This window comes from Miscanthus floridulus, chromosome 1 (assembly GCF_019320115.1).
Source record: "Miscanthus floridulus cultivar M001 chromosome 1, ASM1932011v1, whole genome shotgun sequence".
NCBI classification, from domain to species: Eukaryota; Viridiplantae; Streptophyta; class Magnoliopsida; order Poales; family Poaceae; genus Miscanthus; species Miscanthus floridulus.
The window spans coordinates 110,564,515-110,585,702 of NC_089580.1; the positions used below are offsets into that span (position 1 = coordinate 110,564,515).

At 47.2% G+C, this 21,188-nt stretch overlaps 2 protein-coding genes and 1 pseudogene across 2 annotated transcripts; 2 read left to right on the top strand and 1 right to left on the bottom strand.

Annotated features, from left to right (window-relative positions):
- Positions 1–3,343: 3,343 nt before the first annotated feature.
- Positions 3,344–4,958, bottom strand: LOC136491061 (disease resistance protein RGA2-like). The gene has a single exon (XM_066487279.1). The coding sequence runs from the start codon at positions 4,924–4,926 to the stop codon at positions 3,448–3,450; it is 1,479 nt and encodes a 492-aa protein (XP_066343376.1). The 5' UTR covers positions 4,927–4,958; the 3' UTR covers positions 3,344–3,447.
- Positions 4,959–6,505: 1,547 nt separating this feature from the next.
- On the top strand, positions 6,506–7,672 carry LOC136461423 (uncharacterized). Its single transcript, XM_066460723.1, has 2 exons — positions 6,506–6,615; positions 6,805–7,672. Exons 1-2 carry the CDS (start codon positions 6,506–6,508, stop codon positions 7,670–7,672), a joined length of 978 nt encoding a protein of 325 aa, XP_066316820.1.
- Positions 7,673–18,236: 10,564 nt separating this feature from the next.
- Positions 18,237–19,255, top strand: LOC136461432 (putative disease resistance protein RGA1; annotated as a pseudogene).
- The last annotated feature ends 1,933 nt before the right edge of the window (positions 19,256–21,188 follow it).

A 21,188-nucleotide genomic window follows, 5' to 3' on the forward strand; every position in this document is an offset into this window, starting at 1 on the left:
TGCTGGGCCAACTGGCCGAGCATGACCATGCCCCATGCGGGCTTCGCGGGCCGCTGGGCCGGATTAGTCGCCACCGTCCTTTTCCTTTTTTCTTAAATCATTTTCTAATTTAGTTTCTAAAGCAAACTTGTAAATTCCATATAAATTTGTGTAGTTGACCATAAATGGTGAAACTAATTTTGTTAGGTTCCTAAAATCATGATCTGTCTGCTAGTATATCTTGTTCACATAGCTTCATTGTATTTTTGGGAGTTATCTAATTAAATTGAGATGCTTAATATTGTTAAGATATAAACTTGTAGGAATTTTATAATAAATTGGTGATAGTGTTGGCTCTAAAAATTTCACAGTAAATTCCTCATATTATTAGATGCTCACTGTAATTTTTGTAGCTCCATAGTAATTAGTTTGATAAGATAGCTAATGAGCCCTAGTTTGAATATATATTAAATCAACGAAATGAAGTAAAGAAACACCTTGGGATTGTAGAAATAAAACACTTATCGGGACACAACGCCTATGTTAGTCATTAGAGCTGGCTCGTAGCTTGAGGTGTAATCGTATTTTAAGAGTTGCAGTTACCGTTGATTAAGTGTGTCTCTGCGTTGCATCCACGTATGTCATAATAGGAACAACGATGGATCATGGAGATGATCGGAGTAGCAAAAAAGATGGTGCCTTGATGATCGTGTCACCATGATGGAATGCTAACTTTTGGTTATATCTTACCCAGGCAAGCCCCAGTGCATAACTCCTATTATTCTGCACTTTAGTTTATGCTTGTGCATTAAGTTTAAAGGAGTTGAATGAAATCCACTTGCATAAATATATCCTTATCCTATGAGTCTTACTAGTATGATAGGATCATGTAGATTTCTATGCTATAGGATTCCGGTAGAAATCGAGTGATTACTTGTCACTCACGAGAGATAGGAAAAGATATTATTGTTACTATTAGCATCACATGGAATATGAATGGATAATAATTGGGGATCGGGCGGAACTGTACTTTGGATTTGAAATTGGATTGGGTTGGGCATTCGAGCGAGGCTCTGGTTGCACTCGTTCCGCCTGTATCGATTGAGGACCATCTATTACTGTGGATGGTAGTCAGGTCATAGACTTATTATCCTAAGCACATACTTGCTTATGGGAGCGAGAAAACTTGTTACTCTCTTGTCATGGGTTCTGGCTCTTTCCAAACAGATTTTTAGGGGTGGGTATTAGGTGGAGGTCTAAGCACCATACTGAGACCAAGTCTCAGGTGTTGGGGGCTTGGAGTCTAAGTTTGGATGGGAATCTAGACCCCTTGACAGGAGTGGAATGGGTTGGTCTTGTTTATGCCTAGGGTACAAGCGAGGTGTGTGTTTCAGGGTACCCAGCTGGGATACATTGATTCGTGAATTGCTATTTCTGTGAGATGGTATGACTTGGCTATGGCCCAGCACCATAGTAATGCTTCCAATAACCCACACGCCAGATAGCGTTGCATATCCTTGGAGTCTTTTATTTTCCTCATATCGGGTAAGTCTTGCTGAGTACAATCGAGTACTTAGGGTTTTATTCCCCCTGTTGCAGGTGACCGGAGGATACATAGATCTGACTCTTGTGTGTGGAAACCTCTTGGTGGGCTCAGACAAGATTCCTTTCACGCTACGACCATAGTGTTTATTTATTACCCTCACTAAAAGTTTTTAGAAGAAAAGTTTTATCATCTATCATCATATCTGGTTTATAAATGTTTACTATGTTAATGATTCACCATTAACCTTTATTTCTGCTGTAACTCTCATCATATGTTGTTCTCCGCTGCAAGATAAAAATATGAACCTAAAATTTATAAACTCATTTACAAGTAAAACTATATTAATTCCGCTATTGCATTCAACTTGTTTAAGTACTCTAATGTTGTAATAAAGTGATGTAAGAAATGGTTAAGAATGTTGTTAGTTTTATTCTCTCATTTATGATCCTGACGGAAGAATGTGGATTTTCGAGTTCTCCCTTGGGGTGTGCTCGACGGAACGACCCGATTTAGTGCACTCTCTTGGGTACTTAGTGTCTAATAGAAGACAAGTACTCTTAGGAGGGAATTAGATTAGGTGGTTCTGCCACAGTTTACTGCCAGTAGTCCCTTGGCTTTGTTGATCTGGTTCGTCCTGGTCATGTGTGCAAGCTCAACAAAGCTCTCTATGGCCTCAAGCAGGCCCCACAGGCTTGGTATAGCCGCTTCCAGGTGTTCATCACATCCATTGGATTCCAAACTTCTTAATGTGACACCTCGCTCTTCATCTTCACTCATGGGATGGATGTGGCCTACCTTCTCTTATATGAGGATGACATCATACCAACTACTTCATGGTAACCTCTTCTTCAATGCATTATTGGCTCCCTGCCGCAAGAATTTGCCATGACTAACCTTGGTGATATCCATTACTTCTTGGGAGTTTGTGCACAATGTTTATCCTTCCTTTCTCAAGCCAAATATGTAGCTGAAATCTTGGACAAAGCCAACAAGTCATCATGCAATCCATTGACAACTCCACTTGAGTCCATTCCAAGCTGTATGCCCAAGATGGACCACCAGTTGCTGATCCTATTCTATATCACAGTCTCACAGGTGCCTTGCATTACTTGAAGTTCACATGCTCAGATATTGCTCATGCAGTTCAAAAAGTTTGCTTGCATATGCATGACCCTTGTGAGTCCCACTTTGCTCTCGTCAAACGGATTCTACGGTATATCAAAAGCACCATAGAGTATGGTCTCTCTCCCCCCCCCCCCCCCCCCCCCGCCGCAGCCGGTCACATGACTTGGTAGACTAGTCAGATGCTGATTGGGCAGGTTGCTCGGGCACTCGTTGCTCTACTTCTAGGTATTGTGTGTTGCTTGACGATAATCTTATATCTTGGTTTTCCAAGCGCCAACACACAGTCTCACGATCGAGTGCTGAAGCAAAATATACGAGAGTTGCAAATGCTATGGCCGAGGCTTGCTGGATTCGTCAACTCTTGGGAGAACTTCTTCGCACCTTAACACATGATGTCACTCTTATCTATTGTGACAACATCAGTGCCATGTATTCGTCAACAAACCCTGTTCATCACCAGAAGACCAAACATGTGGAGATTGATCTATATTTTGTTCGGGAGCGCATGGCCCTTGGTGTTGTCTGGATTCTTCATGTTCCTACGTCTCTTCAGTATGCAGATATATTCACTAAAGGACTACCGACTGCTGTATTTACCAACTTTTGGTCCAGACTCAACGTTCGTTCCTCTCATGGTTGACACTGCAGGAGGGTATTAGAATATGAAAATATCTGCACGCTCTGTCATCACATTTCACCAGTAGTTTGCAATAAAATCACTGTTTAACAAAATATCTGCACAGATCTGAAATTAGTACATTTAACTTCTATGATTACATTGGATAGAGTTCATGTCATCAGAAAGGCACTGTATGGCGCTTCCCCCCTGATAAACTATGTCCTTGAGGCATATCTTGAGTGCAATTTGGGACGAAGTGAATAAATGAAGTATGAGGGGGTAACCTGGATTCCCATGACAATAGACGAAATTCTCCTTTGGGCCTAACAGAAGGATCTAGCAGTAGTTCTCCAAACGGTACCTTTGGTAATTCTGTTTTGGCTAGAGCGCTACTAGTAGTACAAGGTAAGACGCGAAGGGGATTAATAACAGGACTCAAAACGAAGTCCGTCAGATCCACCTCACGGCCTTGCTCAAAAAGTAGATTTGGGCGCTGCCCATAAGCGATGAGATTCTTCTCAACCACTTTTCTGCACTTGTTCAATATCGAAAGCCAGAATTGAGCATTCAGGTTGCTTCTCAACACGTCAGCCAATGCATTTGCTGTAACAAGTGATCCACTCTGATGCAATTCCTTGGCAAATCCTTCTGCTATATGTACTAGTCTTGGATGCTCTGCCGGGTCCGCACTTCCAAATGCTAGGTTCTTGAAGAGGTACCAAAACTCCTCGTATGACAGACCATCAAGAAAAATTGGTCTTACTGACCCAAACCTTGCTAATCTTCCAAGCTTGCTTATGATGATCACCTTGCTTCTTGTACTAGTTGCTCTTGTCACAAATGAATAAAACTCATTCCATTTCACCTCATCAACATCTGAAACCAACTCAACTACTACAAGTGACGACATCCCCACCAGGGCCTTTTCGTGGTCGACGATGGTCAGGAAGTTGTCTCCGTTCAGATGCAGAATGGAAGCGAATTTGGAGCGTACCCTCTCGTCAGCACATACATGGGCGACCAAAGTCTTCTTCCCAACTGAAAGAGCGCCGATGATTGGCAGAACAGGAGGTGGTGCATGGTCATCTGATGGGTTAGGCTGCAGTAAGAAGTTGAGGAGCTTTTGCTTTTCTGCATGTCGACCAAACATGAAATTGCCGATGTAAAGATATGCATCGTAGGGCCTACAGGACAAGCGCTCATTACACCCACACAGAAGCACAACGAACTCTGATATGTTCGCCACAGCTGTTTCCAGATTCTCCAATGCGGCGTGTACCTTGTCCTTTTTCGCCGAAGCAAGAACTGTGCGGGGACGTTTGAGACGAGTGGCAGAACACAAGGAGATTGATGAGTCGCTAACCTCGTGCTGGAGCTGGAATGTCAAGGTATCCAGCGCATGGTAGCCCTGGTACATGGCCTCCGATAGCATCTTGAGCTGCATCAGCATCCCAGAGTTGGTGATGTATCGCGCATCTGCCTCCTCAATGACGGTGTGAACCCTCGTCAGGAGATGCCGCAGCCTCTCCCGCCTCTCCTCCAATCCTTCATCTTCATAGCTGGAGCTGGAGCTGGAGCTGGAGCAGTATCTGTTAAAGGCGAAGGAGATGAATCGGCTGATGAGTTCACCTGCAACCGCAGCTATGGCAGATTCCATCGACTGCACAGAGGATTGAAGAATGGACAGGCAACAACTTCTCCCCTCTCTTTATGACAAGGACGATGTGTCCTAGCATTTGGTCGTTTCTTCTGGAATCTCTCTGAATACTTTTCCGTCTTTCACGCTCCCGAAGTCCACCGCATCACACGTGTTTTGACCAAAAGGGCTTAGAGCACGACTAATAATATAGTTGGTTTGCTAGTTGTAAGGTTCCTTATAGCTTTCTCTCAGTCCACTTATACAGTAGTTAGCTCTTTACAGTTAATACATGGTCCACTTGTCTCTCTCACAGATTTTCTTAGTTCTTGTGCCCAAGCCAGCTGTAAGCTTACAGCCCGCTTCTCCTCTCTCTCATCTCCTCTCTCCTCCACCTTAATATTTAGTCAGCTTACAGTCTGCTATTATACTTGCTCTTAGAGGTGACCAACTGTTCCAAATGCACGAGAGCAAGACGCGTTAGGCCTTGTTTAGTTGCCAAAAAATTTTGCATAGTAATTGTCACATCGAATCTTGCGGCACATGCATGGAGTACTAAATATAGACGAAAAAAAAAACTAATTACACAGTTGGTCGAGAAATCGCGAGACGAAACTTTTGAACCTAATTAATCCATAATTAGACACTAATTACCAAATACAAACGAAATACTACAATAAGCCAAAATCCAAAATTTTTTGGATCTAAACGCACCCTTAGTATACCAACACACAAGTCTAGTATACCATCACTCTATCTATAGACTAAAATACTCTTTTTTTCGAAAAGGCCTCTAAGGATGGTTTGACTATTCTTCTGCACCGTACAAAAACACATACCCAGGTTACAGAGTTGATTTTCGTCTTCAATTCCAAATCGATGGCATGGATAAATGCCGTGTACTATCTTTAGATGCAACAATGCTAGCCTGGAACTATTGATATACCTTCCCTTTCCTGTAGCGTAAGGAAAAGTAATAAAACAGATAGCAGAGCAAATCTTTACTACTTCTTCTATATTCTAGGTCTCTGATTTTTTTTTGTTATTATTCAGATTCAGACAATATAAAATATTGTCATTGCTTCAGTAGAGTAAAAAATGAATTGTCTGCTATGAATTATCCTTTTAATTTTACTAGTTGATTGTTTAAGTTTTTTGTCTGAAAGCTCAAGAACCTAAAATATAGAACTCCAAATCTTTATTGCCTTGGAGATGGTGTTGGTTCTGTCGACAAAGTCAAAGTCCTCCTTGTCATATAAAACTCTTCTGTGATGCATGCAGCTAACTGCTCCTAGTTAATTATATTAGTCTCGAACATCCTTCCAGTTCATTCATTGTTTTATTTGAGCATGCTATATACCCGGCTGAATACAAATGCATGCTGCCAGTCATTTCTTCTGAACGACTCAAAACCTCAACGGAGGTAGCTCTATCTGCCATCATGTCTGACGAAATACTCAGCCGACTCATCTCCTTCATAATCAAGAAACACACCGACAGGTCATGTGTGGAATAATAGCTAGAAAGGCTTGAGCATCTCCTGCTGATAGTCCATACTGTTGTCGAGGAGGCTGAGGGACGATACATCACCAATTCCAAGATGCTGGTGCAGCTCAGGATGCTTGTTGATGGCATGTACCGAGGCTACCATGATGTGTGCTCAACACCTTCAGGTTCAAGCCTGTTGAGGAAGCCCCACTCCAAAACCAGGTGACACAACCAACTGCCTTGTCTGCTCCTCTTAAGCGCACTCGTGAGCTACAAGCTTCTCTGGAAAAATTGGAAACCGTTGCTGCAAAAATTGACAGTTTGTCATTCTACTGGGTGGATGCAAGCAGATGCATAAAAGGCCCTATGACACCTACATCTACATGACTACATTGACAACTTCTTGTTCAGTCGCGTCGTGGAGAAGCAGGCGTGGGCGACGGCGGCGGCGGGAGGCTCACATTTAGTTGGGTATGCTTCCAATGATGATATGGTTCGCTCTCACTTCTCCTCGGTATTGCACTTCAAATGCAGCAATTTTCTGAATGTAAGCCGCGAAACATTCATGCCTGTAAGGACTTTCGTTGTTGTTGAGTTTATTTCAGATGTGGATGACAGTGAATGGGAAAAGTTTTATTCAGCTGCATCGTCACACATGGGGGCAGGAAGCAAAGTGGTCATCGTAAGCTGGTTCCAAGAGATAGCGAGGTTTGGAACTGTCAAGCCAAACATCCTCAGAAGCTTGTCAGATGCAGAGTTTTGTTACCTCTTCAAGGTACTCGCATTTGGAGGGACAGACCCGGAGAATCACCCACAACTAGCATCAATAGCTATGGAGCTAGCCACGAACGTGAATGGGTTGCTCCGTGTAGCGAATATGCTCGCTGACTTGTTAAGGAAGAATCAAAATGTCCAGTTCTGGTTCCATATATTGAAGAGGTTCAGGAAGTCACTAGAGCGTAATTTTTCCAGGTTTGGTGAGCATCCGAAGCAACTTCTTGAGAGGGACCGTCCGACTGACATAACAATGCTGGTTCCGCCTTCTTCTGCTACACTTGGTCTCATGCCATCCCATGACGAAACTAGTTTACTGCCCAAGGTGAAGCTTGCAGACCTGGTGAAAGGTTCAACTACTATTCTACCCAATGAGGAGTTTCAGATAACTATATGGGAATCAAGATTACCCCCTTTTACTAAGTTTGTCGCAAACTGTATCGCTGACGAGCACCCTTGTGCTTCCTCAGACAACAAGAGGCATAAGTCAGCATGCAAACAGTAACATCTAGTCATTTGGATTGCATGGTGACGGGATTCTAATATACGGGTATGTTAAGCCTCAGGATCAAAGGTTCCCGACCAAGAGACCCTCCGACCGATCCCTCCAGGATCGCCCGAGGGCTCGGGGTTATACCCATCGGGTCCACTCGCGTGTACCCTCAGGCCATTGAATTTTCACTCAGGGCTCGAGGGCTCGACCGAGCCTTAGGCTCCCGATCGACGGAATCTAGGACCCGATCCCTCCCTCCCGGCCTCCGGCACCAACCAAGGCTCGGGCACAAGAAGGTACGTCCCGAGCCACCAAGGCTCGGGGGCTCCCTAGCGCTGCCACGCAGGCATGGCACCGTCAACCACTTCTCCAACAGGATCACCCACGGGGCATGACGCAAGAAGACAAACTCCTCCGTGGCCTCTAGGGGTTCGCAGGCTCCCGGGCCCGCATGCCAGCCCCTCGAGCCGGCCTCCTTCGCCATCAAGAAGCCTCCAAAAGGCGCACCCGAGAAAGCCGGTCCAAGCTGACATAGCCTAACGCTCATCGTGTCATAACAGAGCAGCCGGACGACGCCCAGAGCTTCTTCGGCTCCACGACATCGCCACGGTCCACACGACGCTGCTACAAAACCCTCCTGGACTCTGGCTCATGTAGACCATAGGCTCAACTCCCACAAACCGCCATGTACCCGACCTACCTCGGAATATAAGGGGGAGGTCGGATCCTACGAGGGGGGAGGAGGATTCCATGAGGATCATTCGCGTCCTCACCGTTCCTACTCGAGCTCTGCACCGAGAGCAGGGCAACCCAGAGCTCCTCATCCGCATCCGCCGTCTTCCTCCTCTCCGACGAGAGGGAAGGTTCCACCGACGGCAAGGCGTCCCTAGGATTAGCACCGAGCAATTCCCGACTAAATCTCTCTCTTTCTCCTGTACACTCTACTGTAACCACCCAGATTTCAGGTGCTCATGAGTACAAGGATCATCAACTGTTGGACGTAGGGCATCGATTGGCCCGAACCATGATAAACCATTGCATCCCCTCTGTGATTCTTGTGTGCAGTCCACCCGAACCGCCAGAGATATGCACTCTGACACTACCACGAACAACAATGCTTGCCATGGTTTTGACCCCGCCACAACTAGCATGCTAGGTAGGGGAGCGCGTCAAGTGTGATTCACGCTCTACGGTGGTTGGAGCCACCTGCCTCGTCGCTGGAGCAAGCAGCGCCGCCCTAGACAACGGCATCCACTTTCCCGACAAGTTGTTCGTCACGGTCGGCGCCTTTGCTCTAGGCTAGGTCCACAACTTTAGGAGCCTAGCCTACGTCGTTGACTACTATGGTGAGCTCCACCCGCTCAACAAGGCTGCGCCAGTAGGCAACGAGCCCCGACGCCGCCAACTCTGCCGGGCCTCTTAGGAGCAGATCTCGAGGTTCTAACTCGGCAGATCCGGCGCGGTCTGGGTCCACACCCCACCATGTTAGACTGATGCCAGATGTTCTACATGCTAGCCAACGTCCATCACCAGATGCTACTAGCGAGGTGCTCCCGCCACCCGAGCGCTTCTGGTACTACCTCTCGGACCTGCCTTTTGGGATCCAGAATGCGGCGGTGGCCTTCCAGCTGGAGCCAGAGCATCTCGTCAGCCGCGAGGCGCCATGGATCACCGTCCTCTCCAGCGCGGTGAGGAACAATGTCCACTCGCTGCGCACCTTCCTCTAGATCCTCTAGGGGAACGGCCTAGTGTATGACTCTGACGACATCGACTGCTATGCCCTGCCTCATATGTGCAACCACATTGATGGTGAGGACCTTGTCAAAGAGGCACCCGAGCTCACGCCACTAGACCAGAGTCCCTGCAGCCGTGCAAACTACCTTTGGGAGAAGGCAGCTCGCCAGCAAGTTTGGCAAGTGGACCTAGAGGCCGTCGAGGGTAGAGCTCGAGCACCAAAGGTAGGAGATTGAGAGGTAGCAAGCCGTGTAGCCCCTTGTCAACGATGACGACGACCGCACGGGGACTCCCAGCACCCTGTGTTTCCTTTGCGTGGCCTACAACATGGCAGCCACCGCCTGCCATCTAGAGGACATCTCCGACGCGCCGGACGTGAAGACCAACGAGCGGTTGCACGAGGCAAGGAGGTTCCTCACGTCGCCCTCGAGTAGCAAGCCAAGAGTTCAGCTTCCAGCGCCACGCCGCACCCTCTCGGCCATCCTAGCCAGCGGCCACCTTCAACGAGGACTGCTCCGACACGCACACCCCACCAATGGGAGGAAGCGATGGTGACTCCTCCGGCAGCAGCTCTAATCGTTCGTGGGCTAGGGGCACCAAGCCCCGGTAGGAACAAAGGTGCAAGCTTTCCCCTCGCCATCTGGCACAACCGGATCAGCGACGACCGCGATGTGCGTGACACCATTGAGGCTAGGCGCCACGCTCAAGCACAGTGTCACACTTAGAAACACTAGGACGGGGGATCCGCCTAAGATTGCTTCGGCCCCCTGGTGTTCGGGGTCAGGATCCGAGCGGCCCCCTACCCCAGGCGATTCAGGCCACTGACGCATATCCCCAAGTACGACGGTGAGACCAACCCGGACCACTCGCTTGAGGATTACTGCTTGGCCATGAGGGCCGGGGGATCTGACGATGACTTCACCATCCAATACCTTCCTCTGTTCCTGTTGAGCTCGAGCCTGGCAGCATCCGCTGCTGGGGCGATCTTCGCTCCGTTCTCGTCAGTCACTTCTAAGGTACGTACACCCGACCTAGGAACTAATGGGACCTGCGCAATTACAGGCAGAGGACCGATAAGACCCTCCAAGAGTACATCCACGCTTCTCCAAGAAGCACAACGAGCTCCCCAACATCACCGACGTTGACATGATCAATGCCTTCACTTGTGGCATGACCTATGAGGCGCTCGTCCATGCACTTGGCCACGAAACCCGATGCACGATGCGAGAGCTCCTGGACGTCGTCACTAAGTATGCCATCAGCGAGGAGGCCGTCCAGGCTAACTTCAGCGGCAAGGCCAAGGCCAATGGTGACAACCCTGCCTCGGCCTAACATCATTGCGACAAGAGGGCCAAGGACCAGCAGCACCGCAGGGAGGAGACGGTGGCCACGACCGATCGCGCCTCGACACCTCAGCCCCACTAGCGAGGCACACGCCTTGAGCACTTCGAGAAGGCACTTGAGGCCCCCTACCCATTCCACAAAGGGCAAACAAAGCATCTCCTCAAGGATTGTGCCACATCAGGGGATACATCCGTGGTGCCCATGGCCAATAGGGAAATGCCCAAAAGCCTACACCAAAGGCCGGTGAACTGGCAAAAGGTGTCTAGGAGGATGCTGAGTTCCTCGAGGTCAATCGGTGCCTTGTGATCTTCAAGGGCTCCCAGGCGTATGAGTCTCGTTGGCAACACCACATCACTAAGCAGGAGGTGAACGCCATTCAAACCCTCGCTGCCCTGATGTGGCTCCAATAGTCCTAGACGGCCATCACCTTCGACCAGGGAGACTATCCCGACTGTGTTCCTCATTCGGGACGCCACCCGCTCGTGGTTAGCCTGATCATGGCCACCACATGCCTCTCCAAGGTGCTGATGGACAGAGGTAGTGGCCTCAACATCCTGTACGCTAGCACCCTAGATAGGATGGGCATCCCATAGAGCTGTCTGAGCCTTAGCAAGGCGCCATTCTATGGGATCGTCCTAGGAAAGGAGGCCATGCTCCTTAGGTGCATCCGGCTCAATGTCACCTTCGGCCAGCCAGACAACTTCCAAAAGGAGCCGCTCACCTTTGAGGTGGTGGACTTCCCCGGCATCTACGATGCTCTCCTTAGCTGGCCATGCTTCGCCAAGTTCATGGCCTTCCCCAACTACACCTACCTAAAGCTAAAGATGTCCGGCCCCAATGGGGTCATCACCGTCAAGGGCACCTTCGAGCAAGCCTACTACTATGAGTAGGACTGCTTCACCCAAGCAGCCGCATTGTCCACCCCATGTGGTCCCGCTAGTTCTAGCCATGACATAGTAAGGGCGCTGACGAAGGAAGAAACCACGGTGATGGTGACACTTGGCCGACTAAGCATCGTGAAGCGCCCAGGGCTTCTGGCGATAGCGATGGCTTGGCTGACCCCTTCATCCAGGTGCTCGGGTCCCCAGAAGGGGCTGACTCGATCGAGGTGAGTTCCGACCTTTCCCCATGAGGGAAGGCCATTGTCGTTCCATTTGCCCAGTAGCCCGGCCTCCTTCGCCTACCTACCTCTCTAACAACAAAAACCAAGATAAGTCCATCCTCCCGACCTTTTCACTCTCCCTATCTCATTACTATTTCCCTTTTCTCGAGCGACTTCAGCAAACGCTCAGCTATGCCATAGGAACAGCTAACTTATCAACTGTTGCCCTTTTCTGAAGGAAGGCCACGACTAGAAGCCCCCAGGCGAGCAAGGTCGGGATGGATGGAGTGGGCCGGATGACAAAGGGACCGGGCTAGAGATCGGTGACCGCTGATAGGACATCCATGACTGTCATGTTACCATCTATGCCATCTTTCCCCTCTCTTGTGTCCATTTCGTTTCATTTGTAGCCACCTCTCTGTCTCCCGATCCTTTGATGGATCGTGTCTCCCAGCCGCACGATGGTATTTGGCCCCCCAAAAGGGGCAACGCCAAGGGTCTCTAGGCCGGCCCACTAGGCTTCAAGGCCACCCAAGCACCCAAAAGTGCGAGGGACGTTCATGGGTGGGCGCCAGAGACCTTAGTTGGATGCTCAGAAGCGAAACCAGCCGCTCGTCGAATGATGTCTGAGTACCGACCTTGAGCCACTCGTGGTAACCCATCAAGGGAGGTAGTGAGCCACCGAGCATAGAAAGATGGGCTTGAGAACTATACTAGTGGCTCAGTCAGGAAGCCAAGGACCTCCCCTCTAGGGGACATGACTAGGGCATGGAACAACTGTAAACCTGGGGTTCTCACATACTTACCCGCTGGTAGCACGGGGGTGGTAATCTTGACCACTGAGGCCATTGTCGTAACAACCATCCCAACAAGGGATCAAAGTCTCCGAGAATGACTCGTGAGCAGTGAGATTACAAACAAAAGTAATTTCATTTATTAATTGGGAACAACCCAATTACAATATATGGCGGCAAAAACTGCTTTGACCTGGCATAAGGTCGGCACTCCCCCTCCCCGATTATCACCTCTCCTCTATGGGGAGTAGGGGGCATGTCAAGGCGAAGGGTCAGGCCTCCAAGCCCAAAGTAGTCGACCACCCTTGAACCTTCTTCAAGTGCAAGCATGGGTGGCCTAGGAGGGAAAGGGTTGGCCGGACCGCACCTCGATCCTCTCCACGATGGTCGCGCCATAGGGTGCCTAGCCTCACCAGAAGATGAGAGACTAGAATAACCCCTGACGACCGTGCATTGTGGCAGTTCCCCCATTTACAACAAAGGTCAGGGTAGGGCACGTGACGCCGGTGACTCATGAGGAGGGAGCTACGAGGCCTACAGTGCGTCGGGGAGGCAAAGCCCTTCGTCCTGCCACTCACGGTCAGCACGGGAGAGCCACCCCGTGCAATGCCACGGAGCAGCTCCTGCCACCTCATGTAGCTATGGCCGCTGCCTCACTGGAATCCTTCCACTCTCATCGGAGTGATCGCCCAGCGGGAGGAGGACAAGCTCACTTGGAGAGAGGTGTCGCACTTCATTGTCGCCATGGTCGTGCTAGGAGTTGGGTCTAAGAGGAAGAAGAGAAGGAGCTAGAGAAGAGATAGAGGCATCATGCCCCCGGGGCTCCCCTTTATAGCACCAGTCAACGAGCTACGAGCGGCTCTAGGCCCTCCGATCAGCCATCAACGGCTAAAGGGGCCTTGGGTGGGCGGCCAGGTGCCCCTTCAATCCACGCAACACGCCTAGAGCGGTTTCATGATGGTGGCAACGTAGTAAAGGCAGAGCTAGGGAGGGCATTGACAATGAGTCAAGCCTCGGCTCCACTTTCCACCAAGGAACACCATCCGCTCCGCACATGTCTTCTCATGGGACTTTAGGGGATCCAACTCCCCTTGAGTTGATCGATCGCCATCAACGGCCCGGATCCACGCACACCAAGTGTCACAGCCTCTTCTCCTCTAGATCTGCTCCACGTGGCCCAATGTCCCATCTCCTAGACGAAGTGGGATGGCGTGGGAGTGCATGCCATAACTCCATTGACGGGCGTGGTAGCCCAGGCACCATCAACCGCCTACGCAAGATGTCAGAAGGAGAGGTGCATCCAGAAACCACCTTGCCTGCTGTTGGTATATTTTAAATGCACATAGATGAATCCACAAGCGCATGAATACCATTGTAGCTTTCACCCGGGAGTATTCCAGAGTATCGTATTTATCCACAGGGAAATGGTGGTTAAAGAAGTTGATAGTCCACCATCATGTATCTACTAACTAGTATACTAACTAAACTAAAGTGGGGGTAAGTGTTGATAATGATAAGAGTTATGAATAATAACACACACATAGGAGAATTACATAATAAATGAGCAGTCTAGCTAAGTTGAGAGGAGAATGGGCGAGTTCAAGGTTCCTAAATACTTCTCTATTACTTTGTTTCTATAGGGTATAACTAATTCATGGGTACATATAGCGATCACACACAATAACACTTTGGAGCAATAGTACCTTTCCAACTCTCGAGGGCGGTGAGAAAGCGTAGTTGGGGGAAGGCTGCCTAAAACTCTATGAACGCCAATCCTAATGTGGTGGATTACAACGGCCTAATAGAGCTATAACCCCTAGGGCTACCACAACTAACCGTAGGATTGAGCGTAATCTCAGGTAACCTATAGTCTTGACACCATATGTCTATACTACGGATTACTACTCTAGTCACATATGTGATAACTAAAGCACTCGATGCGAGCGAAGATCCCATGCTAAGGTATGATAACTATACTAACCCTACACATGAAAAGCATAAAAGTAGATAGAGAACATAACTATATTAAAGCATAAGTCTTGCAAAGGTGAGATACAAAGATATACCCGACCTTCGAAGATTTCTCTAGAACCTGAGCATGGCTCAACTCTCCCTAACTCTCAACTAGAGCTATTCTACTTCTACATCTTGAGAGCTGGATCTAATCCTGATGAGGAGGATATGAATTAGGGTTTTAGGATTGGCTCAAGGGAGGGGGTAGGGGCTGTAATATATAGGGGGTAGCATCAAATCTGGACCCTCGGATCAAACAGACCTTGAGCAACAGCGTAGATTTGATCTTTAAGGTGGTGGAAAACCGATGTACGAAGGAGAGCCTGACAGGTGGGCCCGTAGGCTGGCCAGCCTAGGGGTGGGCCTGGTCAGGCCCTACTATCAGCCTCTCAGCTCGATCTTCGGTGGTTTGCCTTCTAGATGATTCTAGATCCTTCCTAAGTTGGTTTCGTCGCGGATAAACATAATTTGCTCTGACGATTGGGTCCACCTTGCTTGTTTTCTGATTAAATCCTCCTACATTCACAGATTCACCAAAACTTATAGAATTTATTAATTTAAACCCCTAGACCGATGTTTGGTGATAGAATTTAGTATATATGCAGGTTATATTAATGGTTTATAATTGACATTAACAACCATCAACAAGTTCCCCCCACTACCCTTTGCTAGTCCCTAAGCAAAGTTAAACTTGAACAATGGATCAGGAGTTGCTACAATTCTTTCATGCCTCAAAAGTACACATGCGTTCAATAAAAAATTCTCCTTTGAATTAGAATAAACTGATCTGACTTTCAAACTTATCCATATAACCATCAACTATGGTTCTTCTTAGCCTTCACTTAGGTCTTGAGCAATTGAAAGACAGAACAATCAAGTCAATCACTAAGTCTCAAGTTCTTTGTTCCACCATTGTTCCAAAGTTTTTATAAGTCTTCAAAATAAAACTCAGAGATTTCTTTGTATGACACTCTCAAGTCTCTCAAAATATGTAGCATTTGTGGATCCTCACCAAGGCAAAAGTGATGTTATGCCTTTCTCTTCCTACAACTAAAGTTTATGTGGAGCTCATAGGAGTGCAGATAGCATGAAAGCATACTTGCAATACATATATTGTAAAGTCAAATAACGGATCCAAAGAGAGTTAAGTCATATAATCAAATCAAGATGTGCATATGTGTAGATATATATGGTGGATGTATATGGTGGCTATCCAAATTCTACTTTGCTCCTTGAAAACTTATCTCTGTTTTGAAACTTGAAAATATTTTTGCTAGAGAACAAGGGCTATCTTATTCATCACTTTCTTTTTTTTCAAGGAGCATCTAAGTACCCAGTGTTTTAAATATCTCGAACACTTTTGTGTCCATTTTTTCTCAACTATTTTTTCTTATTTTTATGAATAACTTTTGTATAGCCCATGCTTCTTTTCTGCAACAAAAACTTTGAGAGATAGCAACAAGAACTTGGAGCATTTATTTGGTAGATGGGAAACCTATCAAGCATGTTTTTGTGTTCACCCCCAGTGTAGGAGTAAAACATTTTTGGGTGAATCTAAATGGAATGGCATGTTTTTGCGCCGACCCCCAGTGTAGGAGTAGTGCATATTTGGGTGGTGTGTACATGATCTTGATTTTATGAGCATGACAAACCTCTCATAAAGGTCAACAAAGCTTGACAAAACTCACTGCAAAGCAAGCAGCATATAAGTGGAAGTTTTCCTAGCCTAAATAACATGTATGGCTTGGGTAGAAATTCAAGCTTTGCCATACAGGAACTCATCATAGCATTTTTATGTTTTTCAAAAAGTAAATCTCTAGAATTTTGGTGTCACTTGGAACAAGATAAATAGCAGCTCAGACCTTCTCATAACATATCCATCAATTACCTAGACTTAGATCAAGCATATGCTACTCACGAGTTTTAAGTTCAAAGTAAATCCTTATATCAAAACAATCTTATCCAAAACTCGGGTGAATTCAAGGCTAAAAACTAGGTACTTGAAAGGAATTACAACAGAGTAACTATTCATCATTTCCATTTTAAGAGATTATCTTCAGAGTCATTTTATTTTATTCAGCTCTTAAAAATCAAAATAGACACACTCTTTTTGTTTTCATTTTTTCTAGATCACACGTTATAAACATAAACATACTTCTATATTATTTTTACTACAAAGATAAAAAAAATTAGTTATGCATCTTTTTTAGGTATATAAAGAGAACTAAGAATAGTAAAATAATAAGGGAAAAGAGATACTTAGCTGGATACATGGGGGATGCTTTTCCCTCAAGCTAGTTGTTGACGACGTTGCTCAATGGAGTGGTCGAATGTCGAGGTGCTGGAACAAAGCCTCCTAATTTTGGTTTTGCTATTGTTGGAGACTGGCCACCTCATGTCCCATAATTGCCCTTGGACAAACAAAGACATGCATCTTCCCTCGGTTCACTCTTAAAGATGAGGATTCTTGTGGTGGCGCCTCCATTATTGGCACTTTCAATGGTGGTGCCACCTTCTTCTGCCAAATATGTCTTGGTTTTAAATTTGATTTTGATTTGACAAGTTCAACTTTCTTGACTTGTTCTTCCTCCTTGTTCAACATTTTAGTAGTAGAAGATGGCAACATCTTGAGTGCATCATTATTGTTAGTTCAGAACTTCCACTTGTAGAATTTGGGGGATTGATTCCTCCACACTTTGCTCAAAGTGTGTTCTACTCATGAAGACAAGATAGAGATCAAGTGCATGGGCTCTGTTAGTGGAAAAACACCAATAGAACCAAAACTTTATTTATTCTTCTCTAGCATTAGGCACATTGGATCATGATAAGTGTTGATGTTATGTGCATTGTTCATTCTTACAACATGGGTGATAAAATGAGGATGATTGTGATATTTGAATACATTTGTTCAAAAGAGTGGAGTAGCTTAACCTATGGAAGGATTGTCTATCTTTACAAAAATGTATCAAACTTTACGTGATTATGATAATCATCTTCCAAAGATAAGATATGCAAAATTTTAACTCATTTGGTTAAGACTATGAGATCAAGAAAGTGATGCTATGAACAAGGTTAAGGAACAAGACATATTGAGTTAATCAGGTTGAATCAAGCAAAGTTGTAACTCAAACATGTTTATTTCTTCATTTGTGTAAATAGCAAGATCAAAGGGAAGCTTTTTAAATAATGACCACTTACCTTAAGATGTTACCTTGTTCATTGGAGTGTGATGACACCCGTGATGAAGGGTAGATGACTTGTGTGGTGATCTTTTCTTCCTGCTTGAAGCTTTCCTTACTTGAGCTATTCATGAGCATCTTGTCTCCTATGTCACACTCTTTCTTTCTCATCCTTTTATCATGCTATCCTTTTGTCCTTTCTTTCAACACTTTATTTGGACCATCTACTCCTCTTATTCCTATTAGTGAGGGCTTCATGGCTTTGGGTCTATTGAACAAGTCCTCTTCTTGCATTTAGCTCTTCTACTTCATCATCAAACATAAATGAGCTTCAAATTACACTGGATAATCTACAGTCCACTGTTTCCAATATGCAAGAGTTTGTGTTGCTTCTTGGGGGGTGCGAGCGCATGTTCCATGGCCCCTACGACTCGTATGTTTACATCGATCACTTCTTGGTTGGTCGTCATGTGGAAAAGCAGCGCGTCATCAATTTCTTGCTACAAGAAAATATTCCCCCCATTTGTCTATCTGTTCTTCCAATTCTTGGAGGCAGTAGAGTGGGTAAGAAAACGCTAGTTGCGCATGCGTGCAATAATGAGAAGGTCAGGTCAAAATTCTCGTCAATTTTCAACATGAGTGGTGAGAACATCTGGAGAATTATGGAGCATCAGGTAGGAGTAGCAGGGAGGTGCTAAGTCATCATCGAGTTTACATCAGATGTGGATGAGGAGGGCTGGAGGAATTTTTATTCATCGGTAAATAAGCAGATGGGGAGAGGAAGCAAGATCATAATCACAAGCAGAATTGCAGAACTATCGTGGTTTGGGACTGTAAAGCCAGTTCATCTGAATAGCTTGTCCCACGAGGAGTATAGCTACCTCTTCAAGGCTCTTGCATTTGGAAGCACAAACCCTGAAGAACACCCTCAGTTAGCTGTAGTAGCCGAAGATCTAGCAGTAGCTCTGGGAGGGTCGCTCATCACAGCAAGCGTCTATGCTGACATGCTCAGGAGAAACCATAACGCCCACTTCTGGGTCAACCTATTAAAAAGGTACACGAACGTGGTGCAGAAGAACTTCTCCGTGTTCGGCGAGCATCCCAAGAACCTCATGGACAAAGAACGTCCTATAGACATAACCAGACTTGTATCATCATCATGCTCAATGCCATCATCTGCCACACTTCGCCTGATGCCTCCTCATAGTGAAGCTGACGATTCCAAAACCGGATTGCCCAAGGTGATGTTTGGAGACGTCATTTCTGGCTTAGCTATTCTGCCAAGGGCAGAGTTTGAGCTAGTAGCATGGGAATCAAGGATACCCCTTACAAAAGGTTCATTAACCTTGCTACATATTGTGATGATGATGAGGCGCCCATCTCTCAGCAGCAGCATACAGCATCACCTAGCAGGAAGCGCAAACGGTAGGTAAGTTGCTAATTGCAATCATTTGTAATATAGCATCTGCCAGCCATGGCAGTCTAGTCGACAAAAATTAGCTCTCTGTATAAGTAAACATGTCAAGACACAAGTACTTGTAATGTTGTGTACAATATTCGAAGTAGTTTTCCATCACCACAATTTTTCTCTTTGGCGGCACAGCGGTTGCCATCCAATTTGGTTCTTTCTCTGTTGCCATCCCCCATTTTTCTTCAAGTAACGTCTGTTAGGTTTTCTGTGCGTTGGTTCAAAGTTGTGTGTGGTTGAATTGTGGTCAAGCGGTGACCTCTGTGTTTAATATTTCGAGAACACGACTTCACGTGTATTACATTATAAGAAGTGCTGAAAGAATAGCTTACACAAGACAAGTATGGGAGAACCCATAGCGGTGGTTACAGAACCATAGAAGAAGTGGTTAGGAATCTAAATGACAACAGAACAGAAAGTAAGGCAGTATGGAGAGACCCTCCACTGCAAACCTAACCGACTGGACCTGCAAAGGAAAAATTCATTAACGCAAGGCTGCTAGCAAATAAGATGAAGCCGCGGTGGCAAAGCATCTACCGAGAAGTGATGACTACGATGGCAAAGTAAGTATCTGCCCAAGCAACATGGCAGCAAAGCATCTGCTAGAGAAAACGTGGTAAAGTGTCCGCAATAGGGGGGCATCATGCCCTTAGCTTCCTGCATGAGGGGGGCACCCGAAGCAACATCGTCGGCAAAGTATCCGCCCAAGCAGCAACGATGGCAAAGCATCCATCAAAGAGGAGTGACAGCACTAAAGTATCCACTACGAAGAACCAATTAATGGCAGCAACACCAAGCAGGCTAGACAGACCATTGGGAACATGAGCTTGAAGCACACTTAGACACAACATAAGAAGCAGCAATTCCGGCAAGAGTAGCGGGAGATGGGCTACAGTAGTGCTCAAACGATGCCTTCAGGAAGGACCTTGACATCCGCGGATGCCAACACACACGCTGGGAGAAGCACACGAGTATGTCTTTCAACCCCAGCCTGCCCCTGACGAACAGAAACTTTGACAACGCCTCCAAGAAGCTAGATGGCGCAGGCTGCACCACCACTGCTGACCCAGAGGAAATGGATAGGGTTTTCACCTAGATACCCTACGTCCACGGCTGCAGACCAGCCATGGCACCCGCAGCGGCAACACGGACCGTAAAGGGCCAAAGCCACTAGCACAGGCGCCATGACCACAGCAAGCTCCACACCACCACAGAGCCGGCAAGATGCTCGCTGGCTGCAGGCATTCCCGCCTGCCAAATATAGCCGCCGCGTGCCAGCAGGGAGCGTTCCAGTTAGGGCTCCAGCCACCAGGCACTGTTAGGCGTGGGCCTAGTAGGCTGCTGCCACCTGGGCCCTAGTGTTGCGAGGCCAGCCAAGGTTGGGACCACGGCCTCATGCATCGGCAGGCAGGGGGAGGCCAGCCGCCACTGGCACGGGTTGGCTGGGAATCCAGACACGGCAGGTGCTGGCCGGCCCTAGACAGCCGCAGCCACAAAGCTGCAGACCAGCCGTAGCCACAGACCGGCCAAAGGCTACCGACGTGCCACGCTCGACGTAGATCCGGTGAGGGGGAGATCAGATCTTGCCCGCTGGTGGGCCGACCCGCTGGAGAAGCTCGGTGAAGAGCTTGGGTGGTGGAGGAGTGGGGCGAGGGGTGGGGGGAGGAAGGGGCCGCGACAAGAACGTTTTTCAGGCCGCCGCCGCCACATGTCGGAGGGCGGTGGCGGTGGCCGTAGAGGTGGCGGAAGGGGGCACTGGAGCGGCGCGGGCATGCTATCCCCGAGTCGCCCGTTGGGGGTGCTCGGGAGGAGAGGTGCCAGGGGAGATGTCAACCCGACAGTTCCTCTGCTTAATATAATATTCTTCTTTTAGGCTGTGTTTAGTTGGCTGAAA